Genomic DNA, 20,360 nt, shown 5'->3' on the forward strand with positions numbered 1-20,360 from the left:
GGGGAGGAAAAAGGGAGAGTGGGAGAGAATCCTGAGGGTGCACTTTAAGCCGGGAGTGACAGAAGTACCTTGCACTGGTAAGAGGACAGTTTTGAATAGTAATGGAAAGGGGAGCTTGAGACCTGGAGTCACAGAGAAAGAATATTCCAAAATAGTGTACCCTGAGACATCTCCCTTGTGATCAGTGAACTTACTATTTACCCTTGAGCATTTGTCTTTGCACAGTGGTATTTTTTTTTTCTTTTTTTTGGAGACGGAGTTTCACTCTTGTTACCCAGGCTGGAGTGCAATGGCGCAATCTCGGCTCACCACAACCTCCGCCTCCTGGGTTCAGGCAATTCTCCTGCCTCAGCCTCCTGAGTAGCTGGGATTACAGGCGTGCACCACCATGCCCAGCTAATTTTTTGTATTTTTAGTAGAGAGGGGGTTTCACCATGTTGACTAGGATGGTCTCGATCTCTTGACCTTGTGATCCACCCTCCTCGGCCTCCCAAAGTGCTGGGATTACAGGCGTGAGCCACCGCGCCCGGCCCTGCACAGTGGTATTTTTATTCTGTTGAATAAATTCTGAGAAATGATTTGCAAAATCTGTTGATTTTAAAATTTATTTCTTTTATCCAAACACCCATTTAATTCTATTATTAATTCAAAAAATGTTTCAGTTGACTCCCTTGGGTAATCCAGGCATATAATTACATCCTCTGCTAATTTTATTTTCATGGTCCCATAGTTATGTACTTCTGGCTTTTGTTCCACGTCTTGTTGAACTGACTAGACCTCTAGAACCACTCTCACACACAAAATCTTATTCTATTCCTAATTTCAGTGGTAATAATATGGCTTGGTAAGTAGTATGTACCGAGCAGTTATTGTGTGTCAGGCAATGTTCTAAGCACTTTACGTGCATTATCTTAGTTCATTGCCACAACACACTGTGGGGTAGGCATTGTCCTTATCACCATTTTACAGTGAGGACGCTGGCCAGACAGGTGAAATAACTACCTAAGAGAGGGAGTGGCCAAGCTGGGATGTGACCTCTGGCTCCAGAGCCTGGTGGGTCTTACTTCCAGCCATGTGTGTCAGTAAATGCTTAATATCAACTCTCTGAAAACAGCCCTGATCTGCAACATTTACTCATTTTTCTGGTGTAAATAGTCCCACCATGGCCGGCATGGCATCACTGAACACGGATTGGGAAGAGATCCTCACGGTTCCTTTTGAGATCCAGTGCTGGCCACTCATGCCAATTCCAGCACACCACAGCCTCTGGCGGTGTGTAACGAGGCAAGGAGGTGGCTGCTGCTTAAGATATCTATTAGTTGATGTTTGATTTTAAGAAGCAGAAATCAGTTAGAGCTGGTTTTAAGCAGTAAGTGCAACTTATGGTAGGGATACAGTCTTAGAACGAGGCAGGAGGCAGCAAGGCCTTGGGCTGGGCTGGGAATGAGGAACAGATGTACTGTCGGACTCAGTGGGTCTCTGATTCTCTGTCTGCTACAAGTCATCATTCTCTGTGTCTCTGGCCTACAGGGCAGAGCACTGCCACCCACTGCTCCTGAGCTTCCTCGCAGAACCTCCTGCCACCAGCAGAAACCAAGGCCCCTCTGAGTAGCTTGGTGGGTTCAGGGTCAGCTCTAGGTCAGCTAGCTATGGCCATGTGACTTTAGTGGGTCTGTTTGCCTTTGTTCATGATCATATTGGAGATATCAGTGTAGACCAGGAGCAGTCCCTTCTGACTCTCAAATTGTACTATACTTCAAACCCGCTGTCACACCATGCTGCTCTGGGCTCCTCACATCTGAGCCCTGACCAGCTAGCGGACATCATCTCTGTTGGTCTCCCCTTTGCTTGCTCTGCCATTCTGGCCTTCTTGTTGGGCCTTGAACCTTATAAGCTCATTCTCATCTCAGAACCTTTGAACTTGCTTTTCCGGTGTTTGGAAAGCCTGTTCCTTGGACCTTCTCATGGTTCATACTTACCCTTAATTCATGGTTCTTCCTCAGAGTCCCTCCTGAGCATTCTGCCCCAAGCAGTTCACTCCATCCCTGCCTACCATGTTACCTGCTTTATTTTTCTTAATCATGCTTAACATTACATGAAGTTGTATTATCTTGTACTTGACTATCTGCTCGTGATCTCCTACACTAGAATGTAACCCATGGATGGGTGCAGGGACTTTGTCTTGTTGATGGCTGTAGTCTCAGCATCTGAGACAGTGCTTGGCATGTAGTAGATACTCAAATCCACTTGTTGAATACATGATTAAGTGATGAATGAATGAATGAATGAATGAATTGCAGACTTATTATAAAGTACATATCTTAAAAAAATCCTTAACTATTGACTTAGTTTCCAATTGTGTTGTTGTGTTTTCTGTACTTGAATGAAATAGCATTTCTTTTAAAATGAGATGTAATTCAGATTTTTAATGGTCTGATTTTTTTTTTTTTTTTTTTTTTTTTTAAGACGGGGTTTCACCATTTTGGCCAGTCTGGTCTTGAACTCCTGACCTGGTGATCCACATGCCTTCGACTCCCAAAGTGCTGGAATTACAGGTGTGAGCCACTGCTCTGAGGCTGGTCTGACCTTCTAAAACCTGCCCATTAGCATACTTTCTCCCAAGCCTTCCCTGTAGTATTCTAAATTGGTGAGGTTTTGCAGTAATATGTTGAAATAGGGTTTTACTTTTTATTCAAAACAGGAAATAGTTGATGTTAATTATAATTTGATGACCATTATGTTTCTGTGGTAAGAAAGGGAGGGTCACAAAGAGCTGGGGTTCTATTTTCTGTTTTTAAAGGCCCTATGTATGCAGAAGATACTATCCATTTGTTTACAAGGCTATCATAGGTGATTTTTACAAAAGCTATCTTTAGTTAAACCCCAGTACGGTAACTCAGAATTATCATCAAAATAAGTACATGATGAAAAACAGCACTCTGCCTGAAAAAAAATTGAGAAAAATATATTTCCAAAAGTATTCAAGGAAAAAAAGATATTTATCTTTCTTATGAGAAATTCAGAGCAAGAAGGAAAATATTATTTTCATAACAGAAAGTATGCATTTAGTCCTAGACGAGCCTTTTTTTCTTTCCAAAGCTGGAAAGATTTTCAGCAGAAGAAAATTGACAACTTTGTTTCCAGGCTGAATTTTATAGTTTTTATCAGCAACAGCTGTGTTTATGATGGCCGTACATTGCCCTGAACAAATTTGAGATTAACTGTAGGATTGGTGTTCTCAGAAAATTGCTTACAAAATGAACATTTCTCTTACTGTTTTGTGCAGCTCCAGGCCTAATGTCCTTAACTTCAAAAAATTACCTCAGAAGTTCTTTCTTTTATAGACAGAAGGTGATATAATCTGGTAAAATAGAATGTTCATATTGCTAAAGCTGTAATTTTCAACCTTAGCTGCGTGATAGATTCACCTAGAAGCTTAAAAAAAAAAAGATAACCAACCAACAACCGAATGCCAGAGCTCTATTCCAATCCCAGTAAATCAAAGGTGGGGCCCAGAAATCTTGATTGCTATTAGGTTTTGATTATTTGACAGGTGGTTCTCATTTGTCTCTTGAGTGCTTGTCATGGTGTGCAAGGATCCACCTGGATGGGGCTTTCCGGTGGGAATACTCACCTATGCTGCCCCCAGGCCTGGGGTCTCCAAACCCCTGGGCTGCGGACGGGTGCTGGTCCAGTCTGTGGCCTGTTAGGAACTGCGCCGTACACAAGAGGTGAGTGGTGGGCGAGGGAGCATTACCGCCTGAGCTCCACCTCCTGTCGGATTGGCAGAGGCATTTGATTCTCGTGGGAGTGTGAACCCTATTGTGAACTACACAGGCAAGGGATCTAAGCTGCAGGCTTTTTATGAGAATCTAATGCCAGATGATCTGAGGTGGAACAGTTTCATCCTGAAACCATCCCCGGCACCCATCTGTGGAAAGATTGTCTTCCACAAAACTGGTCCTTGGTGCCAAAAGTTTGGGGACTGATTCCCTAGGACAAATTAGGAAGACAGTTAAGGTTTCCTTCACTCTCTCACCTGCCTTTCTCCTGTGATTTTATCCTCTCTGTGCCTGCAGTTTGGCTATCAGTTAAGCTATTCCTTGCTAAAAAATAATTCCACAAAGCTCTCACCCTTTCTAGTGTACTATTATCTCTTCCCTGCTCTTCCCAAAAGGAACCACACCATGTAATGCAAAAGAAATACAGAATGCCGTGTAATGTAGCCGGTGAGTTAGAAGTAAAATTGAGGAAAGGAGGAAAGAGTCCTTGGCTTCTATCAGGTCACTTTTAGTAAACAACGGTCTACTCCAAAGGGAAGTTCTGCTAGGTGACTCTGGCAACTTACTTAACCTTTCTGTGCCTCAATTTCCTCATCTTTAAGATGGGGATGATATTAACACTGACCCACAAAATCATTGTGAGGATTAAATGTGTAAAACATTTAAAGAATGCCTGGCCCACAATAAACAGACCATGCACATTGGCAATTATTTTTATAATTATTACCCCTTCAAAATCCTTGAATTCATAACTGCATTAAGAAGAGTTCTACATGGAGCTGGCAAAATAAACAAAGAAGGCATTAGGATTGATTTTCTTTTGAAGCTAACTCACTCTGATAGATTTTCAACAAATATTTTGAGCTATGGCATTCTCATTGGCAAATACACATAGTTCCTGTATCCCAAGGCAATGCTTAATTTAGGCCATTCATTTAGATATATAAATACCAACAGCTCTTGGGAAAAAAAGTCATTTTCTTTACTGTATAATCAACCTTGTCTATCTAAGACTCCTGGGAAATGATGGAAATGAGGGTGAGCAACCGCATAGCTGGAGAGAAACAAGTGTCTCTCTAATTGACTAGTCAACTCAACACATTAATTAATTCAGCAAACATTTAATGATAAACTCTTTGCCAGCTGTCATGCTAGGAAGCAGGAATACCACAGGAGGAAGACATGGTTGGTGCCCTCATGTAGCTCACAGTTCATTGAGCTTATAGAACAGGGTTTTGTGAAATTAAATTTCAAGTCGGAGTAGAATGGTGAAGATGTATCTTTGGCTCCACTATTTTTAGTGTTCAAAGTTCTCCATCCCACTTTTTGTTTTTTAAGCCTTCCAGATTGACCACAATAAGTGAGGACACCATGAAAATGGGTTGGATTTGTTTATCCTCTCAAGAATCTAATTTTTTCGAGAAGGTTGGCTAGTCGAACAATGTATGTGTTCTTTTGGTGGAAATACGCTTCTTGCCTACCACAGAAAAAGTAAGAAGAGTACTCACAATAACTGGGAGTAGATATGGCCAGGGATAATCTAATAGCCTTCTGCTCTTGGAAGAAACATGTATTTTTATTGCCTGACATTTCAGCCTTGTTATCTTCTTAGTTACTGATGTGAACGCATTCAATGTCAAATTCAGGTGGTGTTTTTTCCTATTTTTTTCTCTTTTTGGAAGCTTCCCATAAAAGGCAAAAAAGGGGTCTTTTTATTTTGCTTTGTTTTAAAGCTTTACTAAATTCTTGGGAGCTTCTGGATTGCTTAAAACTTTTTTTGGATTATGCTAAACATGGAGCTGCATTTTACACAAAAGTTCTTAAAAATTGTCCCAAAAGCTAATTTTTATAAGTGGGATAACTTTTGAATTGAACATACATAAGATTCCTTTTATTTTTCAGGAGCTCTAAAATCTACATCATAATCTAAGAAGTCTTAGTTTTGAACTTTAATTCACAATGATCTTGCACACTTGACATTAAAGTGACCTAAGTAAGCTTAGTGTTTAATGTAGCAATACTGTGACTTTCCTTTAGAAACTCACTTTTATTTATCTCCAATCTACTTTTTTGTCTATTTTTTTTTCTTTTGGTAAATAGCATTTTTTAATTTTGAGACAGAGTCTCATTCTGTCACCCAGACTGGAGTGCAGTGAAGTGATCTTGGTTCACTGCAACCTCTGTCTCCTGGGTTCAAGCAATTCTCTTGCCTCAGCTTCCCCACTGAGTAGCTGGGATTACAGACGAGCACCACCATACCTGGCTAATTTTTGTATTTTTAGTAGAGACGGGGTCTCACCACGTTGGCCAGGCTGGTCTTTAACTCCTGACCTCAAGTGATCTGCCCTCCTTGGCCTCCCAAAGTGCTGGGATTACAGGTGTGAGTCACTGCACCCGGCCCATCTATTTGTTTTCTAAAATCTAATTTTCCTTTTAAAACCATGGTGAGGTGGCAAGTCTCAAAGATGGACCCCAAAGGACCACATTCATGCCCTTGTGTAGTCCTCTTCTGTATTAACTCCAAGCTGGTCTATGACTTTAACCAACAGAACCTGTTGGAAGTGATGCAAAGCCAAATCTATGACTAGCTTTTAAGAAGACTGGCAACTTCTGTTTCCTCCTCTTGGGACAATTGTTTTTAGGAGCCCTGGGCTCATATGACAGAAATCTCTGCAGTGTCCTGCTGAAGAGATCATGTGAAGATGCACTGAGACTATATGAATAGGGAGCAAGTGTCTATCTCAGTGTCCTAATGGGGACTCCAGATTACTCCAGTCCTAGGTGTCCAAAATGTAGTTCAATTTCAAGGACATGAAAGATTTCAAAAGGGAACAGCAGAAGAACCACCTAGCTGAGCTCAGCAACCCACAGAAAAGTGAGACAGTAAAATGACTGTCGGTTAGTCCCTACGTTTTGAGGCACTTAGTTATGCAGCAATAGTTAATAGCACATATAACAGGCTTGTTAACCATAAGACTCTAAAGATGTCATTTCTTTTTACCAAAGTGATTTCCTTTTCTCAAAGTAATTCATATATCAGTTTGAAAGATTTTAAGAGTAAAGGAAACTTTCAATGCACTCAGTATCTAGGTTAATGAATAGCATTCTTATTCTCGATCAAAAAACTCATCAAAAAGTGGGATTCTCTCTGTCCTGGTCCTCACCAGTGCTCGTGGCTTCTTCTCATCTTTCCCCAACTCATCTGAGTCAGAGCTGGAACTGTCCCAGAGAAGCTGTCCCTGGGTCTCTTGTTCGTGAAGCCATGTTTCCATTTTGCCAGTTTTCCAGGGACAGTAGTCATTCACTGATTGATGTTTAAAAAATTGTGCATTCTGTGAATTTCCTACAAAAAAATTAAGTTTATTTAATTTAATTTTTCCCCAGCAATGATTTATTTATTTATTGTCTAGCTTAATAAACAATCTGCTTGGTGGTTTTTCAAACTATACATACATAGTTTGAAAAATTATATATATATAACTTGAGTTACATATATATATATGAATTCAACTGGTGTCTCTGTAAGCATGAAACATTGTTTTAGTTATTTTTTAAAGGATTTAAATCTTCCAGAAGTCACAATAATATATCCAATACGTTAACATTTTGCCACCATATTACTTTTATCATATATATACATCAAAAAATGTTTTTTATATATATATATGCATGCTTTTCAACTGAATCATTTCACAATTAGTTGCAGTCACCTCCCTGCTAAATATATCACTACAAATCTCTTAAGACCAAGGGCATTTTCTCTACATAACTACAATACAATTATTATACTTAAGAAATTTAACATTGATATAATTTTCTAATATTTGGTCTATTTTCTAATATATGGTCTATATTCAAATATCCACGGTTGTCCACAATAATGCCCATTATAGCTGCTTTTTATTTGCTGTTTAAGTTTTATTTTTTAGGTCCAGAAGCCAATCTAGCATCATACATTGGGTTTTATTTTCTCATCTCTGTTTCCTTTAATTGAAGAATACTCTGCTACCCTTTCTTCTCTCTCTCTCACAATCTCTATACCCCTCACTGTTTCTCCTCTTTTGTCTCCTCTTCCATCTTCACTGTCTTTTTCATTTTTCCTAATGCTGACATTTTAAAGAATCCAGGCCAATTATTTTGCAGAATGATCCTAAATAATGATCCTAAATTTCAGCTTACCTTATGGTTTCCTTATGCTTAAATTGAAGTTAAACATTTTGGGCAAGAATATGACACAGGTGGCATTGCCTAGTGTTTTTTATTGAACATCTACTGTGTGCTAGACACATAATGTGTACTTCTGACATGCACATCGACTCTGGCTTCATAGCAGAATCACCTGTGCAGGCTTTTAGAAACAGATGTCTAAACTGTACTCCAGACCCATAGTACTGGGAAGTTCACTGTGTCAGGCATTCTATTTTACTTTATATTTTTTATTAAAAGAGACAATTTATTTTTAGTTTGGGATTTGATTTATGTGCATCTGTATTTACCTTAGCTTTTTATTTAAGCCGTGCCCAGCATTCTTTATAATGCACTCCAGAAAGCAACAGGAGCTTTGTTCAAGGAAAGCTGGCTTTTAAGGAAACAAAATCTTCCCAACCACTTTGGAGCTAGAACAATAATCCTAGGTCAAAGCCCAGAGTTTCCCACTAGACTGGTTGAAACGACCAAACTTTTTAGATGTCTTCTTAATGATAATTGTTTATTAAATCTTTTGGCATAGTTTATGTAAGCCCTTGATATCTGAAGTTGTGTACTATTATATAAGAAAATTAAGCATTTCTTTTTGCCCTGTGCTGTGCACCATATCTTAAAAAACTACTTTATTGAACTATGATTGACATATAAAAACTATACATATTTAATGCACACACCCTGATGAGTCGGAAATAAGCATTTTAACATGAGAATTTATGCCTTGTGATTTGTTGGGCCTCAGTGAGAGGCTACCAGCTTTTCCCCTTGAATATTATTATAGTGATTGTAGTTGCCTCTTTAGATAGCATTGGCAGATAACCACGTTGATTTATGTCTGCGGCCCTGGTCACTCTCCTAAGCTACAAAGGATGGTTTGTAAAACCGGACACCTCCACTTTGATGTCTACTTGGCAATAATACAGCGCCCCCTTCTCTCTCACAAAGCTGCTTCTGCTCCCAACTACCCTAATTCAGCAAATGGTACTGCCTTTACTCCATTATCTGCCTAATTCTTCAAGAGAAACCCAGGAATCCACCTGGCCTCCTTACCGTCTCCATGCCCTTACATCTAACCTGTCACGGGATAATTCTGATCATGCTGTCTTCTAAAGATCTCATATCTGGCTGCTTCTCTCCTTCCTCACCATGACCCTACTCTCCTGGTCCCAACATCATCTCCCACTTGTGCTTTTGCTGTGTCTTTATAATTGTTCTTCCTTTATCCTCTTAGTTTCTCCTCCCACCCGTTTTCCACAGTCTAAACAGAGTGATATTTAAAAATATGAACCTGCTTATGTCACTATCTTGCCTTATCAGTGGCTTCCCATTGATCTTCAGATAGAGTTTAAAATTATTCTCTGACATGGCTTACAAGACCCTGTGTGATTTGGCCCTGCCCATGTCTTCAGGACCGTTTCCAGTGACTCTCTGAATCTCTCATCCACCTAGAGTCCGTCGTGCTCCTTCCCACTGCAGGGCTTTTGCATATGCTGTGGTTAATTACCATTATGAACATTCCAGGACCCATGGTCCTCACACTCACATGCCTTCCTGCCCCCTTCATCCAGCTACTTCTTATCTCAGTGTAAATGTCCCTTCCTCATGGAAACATTCCTTGACTCCACAGATACTAGGTCTACCCGTTATGCTCTTGTTAAACATATGTTTGTTAAACATCTCTATACAAGCTCCACAAACCAGGAACCACATCTACCTGACTCATCACCATACAATGAAACTACTACACAATGCCTGGCTCTTGGTATGTGCTAAATAAATACATGGTGAACAAATAGATGAATAAATGAACGAACAAACGACCAATCAGAGAATTTTGGGAGATGGGCAGTGTTGGTAACTAGGACATAGGAAAGGCCCCATTCATTGGGGCTCCGGAGTGCAATCATCTCTGCTCTGCAAATAAGTCAAGAACTACCAGAGGCATCACTTAGACTGGGAACAGGAATTTTCTAGAACATCCAGCTATAGGCAGGAGCTCTGAAACAAAAGAGCATGTTTGTTTGTGGTGGGATCTAATGAAATATTAATGATAGCCTGAGTCCCACAATACCCTTGATGTTATGAAAATTCAGGTCTAATGTATGAGACAAAATTCAAATATTTAGATTCATCCTTGAAAATCAATCCCTTGTCACTCATAAAGTATTACATACATAGTTTTGTGTATATAGCATTAAAATTTGAGAGCAGTTCAACTAGATTTCTTATAGCTTGTTACATTTTTGTAAATCCCTGTTTACTTCTCTGTGGTTTATAGACTTTAAAAAATAAAAACACAGTCTTTAAAAACCTAAATGGGTTTCGGGTGAGCAGAGTAAAGGAAAGTGTATCCTACTCCAAAATTAATTTAGGGAGAGAGGAAAGCAACAGATGTCAGTGGGAAAAATAGGACGTGATGTAGGTAGTAAAAGAATCACTTAAGCAGGAAAACCGTTTGATGGCTGTGTATTTTATAATATGTGTTTCAGAAAAATGTATCACTACTATGTCAAACCCAGAATTTCACATTCAGAGCTATATTAAAAAATAAAACAAGATTCTTTATAGAAAGATGGTGCAGGTGGCCAGATAAGACCAGAATTTTGAAGGTGACATTCAAATAATGGATTCAGAGTGACACGTCCCCGAAGCATATGAGTGTTTTCACTATAAGACATCAATTCTATCCTTCTTCAGTTTTGTCTATATTCCCTTACATTAGTATGGCACTTTACTTTTTTTTTTTTTTTTTTTTGAGACAGTTTCTTTCTCTGTTGACCAGGCTGGAGTGCAGTGGCATGATCTCGGCTTACCGCAACCTCCACCTCCCAGGTGCAAGTAATTCTCCTGCCTCAGCCTCCCCAGTAGTTGGGATTACAGGCATGCGCCACTACTCCTGGCTAATTTTTTGTATTTTTTGTAGAGACAGGATTTCACCATGTTGTCCAGGCTGGCCTCGAACTCCTGACCTCAAGTGATCTACCCTCCTCAGTCTCCCAAAGTGCTGGGATTACAGGCATGAGCCACGGCCTGTAAAGTGTCCAGCCATACATTTACATTTTACATGTGCTTTCATTCATGTTGATTTTTATATAAAACTTACATGGTATATAATACTTTATTCCCATTTTACAGACGTGGAAACTGAGGTTCATGGAGGTTAAATAACTAGAATTTAGCTATATTCGTTCTCTCTCGAGAATAAAATTATATAGAAAAATATACAGTTAATATTTATTCTAGGAACAATAATAGGTCCCTGCCTTCATGGAGCTTACTTTGAGTAGATGCACTACTGAGGCTCAGGGACATGCTTTGAGGTCAGTTCCAGTGCTCTTGCCACCCACGATGTTCCTTCATACCACGGCTTCAGCAAAGGGTAGGAACCACATAAACACAGTAAAGCTCATAGACTTGCACACCAAGAAGGATGACGTTCACTATGTGTTTGTTATATATACTTTGTGTCATATGACTATGTGTTTAATTTATTATATGAATGTATGTAAAATACATGTAAAGCATGGGTGATTTCATTTCAAAGATGCCATAGAAAGCAGCGACTGACTTTTATCTCACAAGAGAGCCACAACGCTCATTTCACCTTTCAACAGGGGAACAAGAACGGGCAAATATGACTTTAAGTAAGAGGAGACTGCTGCAGAGAAACCTTAATGAGCAGACGCTGATAGTAGAATGCTTATGTAAGTGTATGATCTTAGCTACACTTCGCTTGTAGGAGAAACTGAACTACTTTTAGAAGGCAGGGAAAGAAATCAAAGATGCTCTCTGGGAATAAGTAAAAAGGAATCACTGCTAGGATAAATGCCAAGCACAGAGGTGAAGAATGACGGCTCAGGAGTTGGGTGCCCTGTCTCCTGAGTCACGTGCATCCCAGAGCAGCTTCACCGTTCACTGGCTGCTGTGACCTTGCACATGAGATTTGACCTCTCTGGACCCAGTCTCTTCATCTGTAGAAGAGAGGTGGTAATAATTTTCACCTTGTAGAATTAATATGAGGATTAAATGATGCATTTAAAATTCTTTTTTTCTTTCTTTTTTTTTTTGAGATGGAGTTTTGCTCTTGTTACCCAGGCTGGAGTGCAATGGCGCAATCTCGGCTCACCGCAACCTCCACCTCCTGGATTCAGGCAATTCTCCTGCCTCAGCCTCCTGAGTAGCTGGGATTACAGGCATGCGCCACCATGCCCAGCTAATTTTTGTATTTTTAGTAGAGACGGGGTTTCACTATGTTGACCAGGATGGTCTCGATCTCTTGACCTCGTGATCCACCCGCCTCGGCCTCCCAAAGTGCTGGGATTACAGGCTTGAGCCACCGCGCCCGGCCGCATTTAAAATTCTTAGAAGCACTTTATAAATACTAGCTGTATCCATTGTTATCCAGATATCCTACACTTTACATGTACAGTGAAAATTGAAGCACAGAACAGAATGATATCCTTTGTAGGCATTGTAATTTCTCCATCATCAAACAAATTTCCAGTGATATTTGCCTTCTCTTTCCAACGACTTCAATAATAGGCAATAGAGTTGATGCAGACATGTCATTCTGAGAGTCTAGTTAATTATATCATTACAACGGGAAGAGTTAAAATTCTCTATCTCATGCTAGCAAAATCCACATTTTCTAGGCTCATTTTGTCATGTGTATCTACACACACACACATATACACACACACATGAGTTGTTACAAAGCAAAAGGTTCCCAGAAGATTAAAGTGTTGAAAGGGCTCTCAAGGGTTATGTAGTCCGTCTAAGTTTGGCTAATGTTCAAAATCACTTGAGGAAATTTTAAAAAGTAAAATTCTTTCACCTTCAACCTAGAGATTCAGATTCAGTAAGATGAAGATGGAGACAGAACTCGGTGTTTCTTTTGTTTGTTTGTTTGTTTTGAGATGAAGTCTTGCCCTATTGCCCAGGCTGGAGTGCAGTGGCATGATCTTGGCTCATTGCAACCTCTGACTTCCAGGTTCAAGCTATTCTCTTGCCTCAGGTTCAAGCGATTCTCTTGCCTCAGCTTCCCTAGTAGCTGGGATTACAGGCACCCATCGCCATGCCCGACTAATTTTTGTATTTTTAGAAGAGATGGGGTTTCACCATGTTGGCCATATTGGTCTTGAACTCCTTACCTCGGGTGATCTGCCGCCCTTGGCCTCCCAAAGTGCTGGGATTACAGGTATGAGCCACCATGACTGGTTCTAACACTGGGTGTTTTTGAGAAGCTCTTCAGGTCGTTCTGCTTATATCCGAGCTTTTGTGCACTATGGATGCAGCTATGCCTTTCTGCCTGGCACTTGAATTGGTCCCTGCCTGAGTTACTCCGCCTATCCTCCCTTCTCTATACTCTGTCACTTCCAGGAGAACACGAGCACCAAAGTCTACCAGCTGCTTTAACTTTCCTTTCAGAAGTCTCAGGGTGCAGCTGTCTCTTGAAAATAAGGTCAAGCAGTTACAACCCCTACATTTGCAAACTTTTCCAAAGCTGTCCTTGACAGGGTTTCTAGCCCTTGGTGTGCTGGTGGGGCTGGGTGAGAGTGCAGGTCAAAAAGACCTGGCCTTGAATCCTGGCTCTATCGCACTGGGGCTAACAGTAACTCCTACCTTCTAGGCTGTGTGAGAATTAAAAGAGAATGCATATTAAAGGCAAACCACAGTACCTGGCTGATAGTAAGCACTCAACGAACCTTAGCTTGAACAAAATGAAGCAGCTTTAAGAAGCATCAGGAGAGCAGAGGAAAACTCCTTTCTCCATGTGCCAGTTTCTCCTTGGTCCCCTCCAGGTCTGAGACATCTTCCAAGGACTTTGCCAATGCTGGTTTTTCTTGGCCTGCTCTCAAGTGATGACTCTTAAGTGTCTAACTTTAGCTGAGGCTTTTTTTCTTGGTTGTTTTGCATATATTTTTTAAGGTATTGTTTAAATGGTAAAAATTGTTTATGTGACTACAAAGCATATTTCATTCTGAGACCTGGGAGTATATGTTAAACAGATGCCTCAAGTAGATTTTCAATTATTCAGCCCTTTCTTATTTAATTAACATATTGATTAAGCATCTTGTTTCTCCGAGCAGGAGCAGTGTCTCTTTCAGCAGGCAATTTTGCATCTTAGAAGTTCAAGACCTCCAGAGACGTAGCCAGCTTTTCTGCGGCTCTCTCAGTGGTCAGTCCGTCCTGCTCCTGTGGGGATTTGGCCCACAGCATAGCAATCTATGTGTGTGAACAATATTGGAAATTCCAACTGTGGGTTTGCCCTGGGGAAATACAAACAAGGGAAACTTAATGGGGCTCTAATTGGTGGGGCAATGTAGCGTAGAAGCTGTGGACAAGCCTGTCCATTAGAAAGCATAGAGTGATCTGAGAGTGTAGAACAATTTGGCCTGGCTGAAATGTGGGGGCTGAGTGTGAGAGCGGCAGAAGATGAAGCTAGAAAGACTAGGTAGGTAATGACTAGATCCTGAAAGGTTTAGAGTCACATGCTGAGTTTTTTATTTTATTTTTATTTTTGAGACAGGGGTCTTGCTATGTTGCCCAGGCTAGGTTTTGAAATCTGGGCCTCAAGTGATCCTCTCACCTCAGCCTCTTGAGTAGCTGGGACTACAGGCATGAGTCACCACACTTAGCTCCGTGTTAAGGAGTGTAGATGTTGTCCTCAGGCTGACAGAGAATCATGGAGGATTTTTGTTTTTCTAAGTAGGAGAGTGACACAGTCAGATTTGAATTTCATAAGATTACTCTGATGTTAGTGCAGTGCTTCTAGAACTTCGGCGTGCACGAGAATCATCTGGCAATCTTGATAAAATTCAGGTTCTTATTCAGTAGGTCTGGGGCACGATCTCCAATTCTGCCTTTCTTAATAAACTCCCAGGTGATGCTGATGCTGCTGGTCTGTGGTAATACTTTAATCATCGCATAGCGTTAAGAATCACTTAAAGTTAAGTGTTTCTTAAACTTTAAGGGCATCACAATCACCTGGAGGGTTGGTTAAACCCAGAATCAAAAGTTTTTGCCGTTTTTGATTCAGTCACTCTGGCTGGGGCCCTAACAGGTTCCCAGGTGATGCTGATGCTGGTGATCTGGTGACCACATGGAGAGCTATTGAAGTGAAGGGTTGATTGATGGAGAGTAAGACCCAAGGGGAGGGGCCCAGTCAGGAGACTATGGCTGGAGTCCTGGTGTAACAGGACCAGGGCCGGATCTAAGGCAATACTACTGGGAGTGGAAGAGAAAGGGCAGATTTTACTGCTGGTTGACATCAGCAGGGCTTGGTGACTGACCAGCTGTAGGGAGATAGGGAAGACTGACATTGGAGGCCTTGTCCACTGAGCCAGTAGATCAGCAGGAAGAGGAAGCTTAGGGTGGGCAGTGATTGATTCTAGAAATTCTGAATGTGCCAAAGAGGGTTGACCTGCAGGGAAAATGGTGGAGTCAGGGAGAGAAGTGTCTGCATATGGTACCAACCCTGCTGAAGCAAATTTGCCCTGTGACTACAGGCAACGTATATCCATGTGATTCATTCTGTTTAACCACAAGATGAGGCTATTTTGCCTTTTTTCCTTCTAGGGTTGAGGCAAGGCTTGAAACGATGCATGCAAAGCATATTAAACCCTTACAAAGAAAGAGACATTTAATTACCGAGCTTAAGCTTCTGTCTTTTCCTGCCAGCCATCCAAAATTACATGACAACATGCCCACTATATTCTGGGAAGTAAAAATCTCAGCAAGAACTCAAAGCTGTTTGCTGTCTTCTCACCACGCCCCCTCCTTTGGTAGTTTATTTGATGAAGCTTTAAAAACACTTGAAATATTCTACTAAAAAAATGTACATGACTCACCGGGACCTCTGTTCAAGATTTCATCAGGCAACATGGTTAGAAGGCCACGGGCATCATTTCTTGGGGTGCTTCGAAGGATTTTCTTGGCTTTATGGTCCCTTGGACTTTGCTTATTAATTCTTGCCTCCCCATGAAGACTTTCCTTTAACTCCATTTGGGCCTGAAAATCATCAACCATAAATGATCATGTTCTTCCCAAGCTACTTTCACCAGAATAAATCGACAGATCAGCCACTTTGCAAGTTGTAGACATCTGCAGTCTTCTAACCAGAACATGGTTTTCCTTTTCCTATTAGAAGGTTTAGGAACTTTCTTTATTCACAGGCTTGTTAGGAGAAAGGTGAGTGTGCCCAGTCTCAAAAAGGTATGGCTCAATTAGGATGAAGACCCTTACAAAAATGTGTTTCTGTAGGCTAGCTGATGTGACTGGAGTTGCAGAGAGCAGTAACTAAAGACTCATTTCCTAGAGGGAGGAATTTGGAATATGACAGTTACAGGCATTACTGGTAAAGGGGTTTTGTTAAAAAACGTCTTTCTCGTTAGGTAATTCTATGGCATGAATTAGAGAGAGAGGCCTAGGTATTAGAATGAAGAACAACTCACGCCTCCTTCACTAAACCAAGAAAAATGATCTAGCCCCATTTTCCTATGTCCAGAATGTCATAGGAGCTGTTTTTAAAACTGTTGTTAAAAATGGAGATTTGAGACATCCAGATACATCCTTGATAGGACTGAAAGCTTAGAAAAGACTCAACAAGCTTATTAGCAGAAGGAATCTTCCTGATTCTTCTCAGCTTTAGTAGTTGAACTTTCAACCTCAATGACTACATTTGAAATGCTAAGTAAAGACTGGCTGTCTATGCTTGATATATTCATGTGTCAGGGCAGTGATTATGTGATGAAAATTTGGTAAATATAACACTCTTTTCTCTTCTCATATTTACCTCTTGTCTTTTACGGATCATTTCCAGCATTTGCATCTTATGTAAATATTGTCTGTTCTCAGAAGTGTACATTGGAACCTGCATTTTCTTTTCCAGTACCTGCTATGAAAGACAACACACTTGTTAGTATGGGGTAATTTGTTACTGACTCTGCAATTCGTAAGCTTAGATCCTTCTTGAAACAGAGTGAGATCTTAATCAGTCATAACCCAGAGAGATATCTTGTGATGGCAAAAGCGGACCATTGTGTGTCCCTGACAAGTCCTTTCTGTCACTATCAATGAATGAAGTGGCTCTTTGATGTGTATACATGTAGTTTTTAAGGTTGCTATAGAGTTTTATAAAGCTTAAATGGGAATATCTTTCCACATCTCATTTTTGATAAGATATCACTTCCCTTGTAAACAGATGCTTATTGTTATCTCCCCAGAAATGTGTTCTGGTTTGAGGAAACCTTTCTTTTTCTCCCTGCCTCTTCTACCATTGACAAATTGGCTGGCTATGAAATGAGAGGGAATCCACTGAATGGTGAAATGGAATCTATTTCTATAGAGTGCATTTCCATATGCCAGCCTAAGCCTTGGAGAATATTGCAGTTTAGGGAGGATTTGAGGTTATTTGTGACTCTGAATGTCTCCCTGCCGGTGCATCATAAACTCCTTGGGACAGTGCAGACGGTTATTGAGGGCAGCCAGAGTGAACATACCTTCATTTGTCATTTGCTGTCGCCAGGAAAGGTGATGTGTTTGGTGATACCTTTTGTGTTGCCGTGTGGATAGTGACTGTCAGCTGATGTGAACTCAGGGAGGGGCCATCTCCCCAGATGCTGTCAGCATCACAAACTTGGCCTTGAGGACCTGACTGTACCTGGACGTCTTTACCAAGTCAGCCAGCCACACAGCAGCACCTAGCTAGCTCCAAAACAAATTAGAAGTGGGAAGTGTTGAAAATCTGCTTCTACCTCCCAGCTTTCATTTCTGTGTGAGGGGAGTTCTAGTCAACAGAGCATTACAAGTGCATAGCAGGGAAAAGATATACAGAAGACATTTCCCAGGATTACTTTTTGGTAAGGTTGTGGCCAATAAATTAGAAATAACTTGCAGATAAGATTTCTCCGGCAAACTGAGAACAAAGAGCAAGTTTTAAACTGAGGGGAGGAATGAAAGGGAGGACTTATGCTGAATTTTTCACAGATTTGAAAACTTTCAGAATCAACAATTTCTAAGTAAAAGTCTTCTCTCATCCACAATGCCATTTTCAACACAAAGCAGGAAAGGGCGCAGAATTCATGAAAGAGGTAAAAGCCACTGCCAGTTGGAGGCATGCATAGAAGAGAATAAATAGCTTTGAAAAGTTCTTACTCTGAATGACTTAATAGTTTGATTTGAAACTTTGAACTTTTCCGTGCAGAGAGTGCTTGAAAAGATCAGCATGCTCCAGTGCCCCAATCCTGCGTCGTCCACCTTCAGTTCACCTCCCTGTCAGGTTACTGCTGCAGCTCACCTTTGCTTTGTACATTGTCCTGGCTTCTCGCTGGCTCAGGAGTCTTCCCGAAGTAATTACTCGTGGCAAGTCAATGGGTTCAAGCTTCTAGAAGTTAAAGGTTTAGAGCGGTCAGCATTCCTCATGCCGTGAGATGATCAAACACAAAAGCCAGACATTAAACTATCTTAACACTTTGCAAAAGCAGCACTTATTTCTGAGAGCATACAGGAAAGGTGATTCCAACAGCATTACAGTTATATTGGTGCAAAAGGCTTTTCAACCTATCTGGGTTCTTTATTGTTCTAGTGTACCGTCTCCAGTGCCTTATTGATGTAAATGTTGGTCAGAGAGTTAGGAGACTAGGAATCCTCTTCCGTCTGCATTGAGGGACCATGTCCAGAGTTATCAAACCACCAGGATCTTAGAATACTAGTGATAAAAGAGGCACTAGGAAGTTATTTTATTTTACATATCCCTTAGGTACCCAGCTGAACTATTCCAGCCCTTAGGGAAGCAATCTGTTTGAAAGATCCCTAGAGAATATTTTTGGTAGTGATTACTGGTGATTACGAGACACATTTAAAATGAAAGTGCAGTATACTAACACATCTTAGGGCTTTTTCTAGAAGGGGCTTGGCTTGATAGAGATCATGTTGGCGTTTCAGGGGGTCACTAGGACTGGGCAGCAATCCATGTCAACAGGTCTGCCTCCAGCCCTTATTGCCTTAGAATGAGTACTGAGAAGTGACCAAGCAGGTTTGGGAGACAAAGCCTGGTCTCCTTACATTGACATGCAATGAGGAATGTGGAGTTGATCCGTTTCTTCAGTGACTGCTACATGCCAGACATGGGGATGCAATGGTCAGCAAAAAAGGACATGGCCCCTCATGGGGCTTACAATCTATGCATAATAGATATTCTTTTGCTTGTGTGATTATTCAAGTGATAATTACAAACTGTAGTTAGTACTTTGAAGAAAAAATCTGCAGGGCAGAACTATGACACTATATAACTGAAGGACTCAAGCTGAAAAATGGGGTGTTAGGCGTTGAATGGTGCCTCCCCACAAAATTCATATGTTGAAGCCCTAGCACTCCAGAATGTGAACTTATTTGGAAATAGGGTCATTGCAAATATAATTAGTTAAGATGAAGTCATACTGGAGTAGGGCAAGCCCCTAATTCAATATGATCGTGTCCTCATAAAAAAAGGGGAAATTAGAACAGACACACACACAGGCAGGACACAATGTGAAGACAAAGGCAGATGTTGGAGTGATGGTTCTTCAAACCAATGAATAATATCAAAGAGTGCCAGAAAACTACCTAAAGCTAGGAGAGAGGCATGGAACAGATTCTCCCTCCCCGGCCTCAGAGTGAACCAACCCTAGGGACACCTTGATCTCAGCTTTCCAGCTTCCAGAGCTGGAAGGCATACGTTTGTGTTGTTTAAGCCACCCAGTTTGTGGTACTCTGTTATAGAAGCCTTAGCAAACTAATGTAGAAGGGAAAGGGCTAGGGAGGCAATTCAAGAAAGTGCCCTAAGGTAGCATCTTTTCAGTAGAAATTGCAAGATTGGGAGTTTTTAGGGGATTAAGGTGTGCTATAGCCCTGAAGTGAAGAGTGATCATGATCTGTTGAAGGAATGGAAAGAAGTCGGTTGGCTGCTGTTGAGAGTAAGTGAAACAGCAGCTTGGAATGAGCTGGGGAGGTGAGGCAGAAGCCAGGGCACACAGGGCCTGGCAGGCCATCAAGATGGTGGTCCCTTAAGAGCAATGGGAAGCCACTGGCATGTGTTAAGCAAAGGAGTGACATGATTACATTTGGTTTTTAAAAAAAGGTCACTCTGGCTGCAGTGTGGAAACCAGAAAGGAGTAATTATGAATGTGAGGAGATCAGTTCTGAGGACAAAGATGATGGACTGGGGTTGAGGGAGGGAAATTATGACCTCTACAAATATTTAAAGCTGACCAAACAAGATTCATTATGGTTAGTAAAGCGGAGTAGAGTCCTCAGTGCAAGGGAAGGAGGGCGTTATCATTCACTGTGAAGGGCAATCCAGAGGAAGACCTAGATTGGGTGGGATGTAGAAGGGAA

At 41.0% G+C, this 20,360-nt stretch overlaps 1 protein-coding gene across 3 annotated transcripts in view; it reads right to left on the minus strand.

Annotated features, from left to right (window-relative positions):
- Positions 1–1,231: 1,231 nt before the first annotated feature.
- The window catches only part of CCDC198 (coiled-coil domain containing 198), a 31,315-nt gene continuing 12,186 nt past the window's right edge, over positions 1,232–20,360 (minus strand). Inside the window, exons 3-7 of one of the 3 annotated variants that reach the window (XM_064365908.1) lie at positions 18,283–18,369; positions 16,780–16,881; positions 15,836–15,995; positions 6,947–7,125; positions 1,232–3,774 (exon numbers count right to left, since the gene is read on the minus strand). In XM_064365908.1, coding sequence (XP_064221978.1) covers positions 3,754–3,774; positions 6,947–7,125; positions 15,836–15,995; positions 16,780–16,881; positions 18,283–18,369 — 549 coding nt within the window. In that variant the 3' untranslated portion in view covers positions 1,232–3,753. Of the gene's footprint in view, positions 3,775–5,549; positions 7,126–15,835; positions 15,996–16,779; positions 16,882–18,282; positions 18,370–20,360 lie in introns of those variants that run through there. The other 2 variants (XM_012450979.2, XM_012450978.2) reach the window with 2 other exon arrangements.

This window comes from Aotus nancymaae, unplaced genomic scaffold (genome assembly GCF_030222135.1).
Source record: "Aotus nancymaae isolate 86718 unplaced genomic scaffold, 86718_ANA_hifiasm-v0.15.2.pri h1tg000062l, whole genome shotgun sequence".
NCBI lineage: Eukaryota > Metazoa > Chordata > Mammalia > Primates > Aotidae > Aotus > Aotus nancymaae.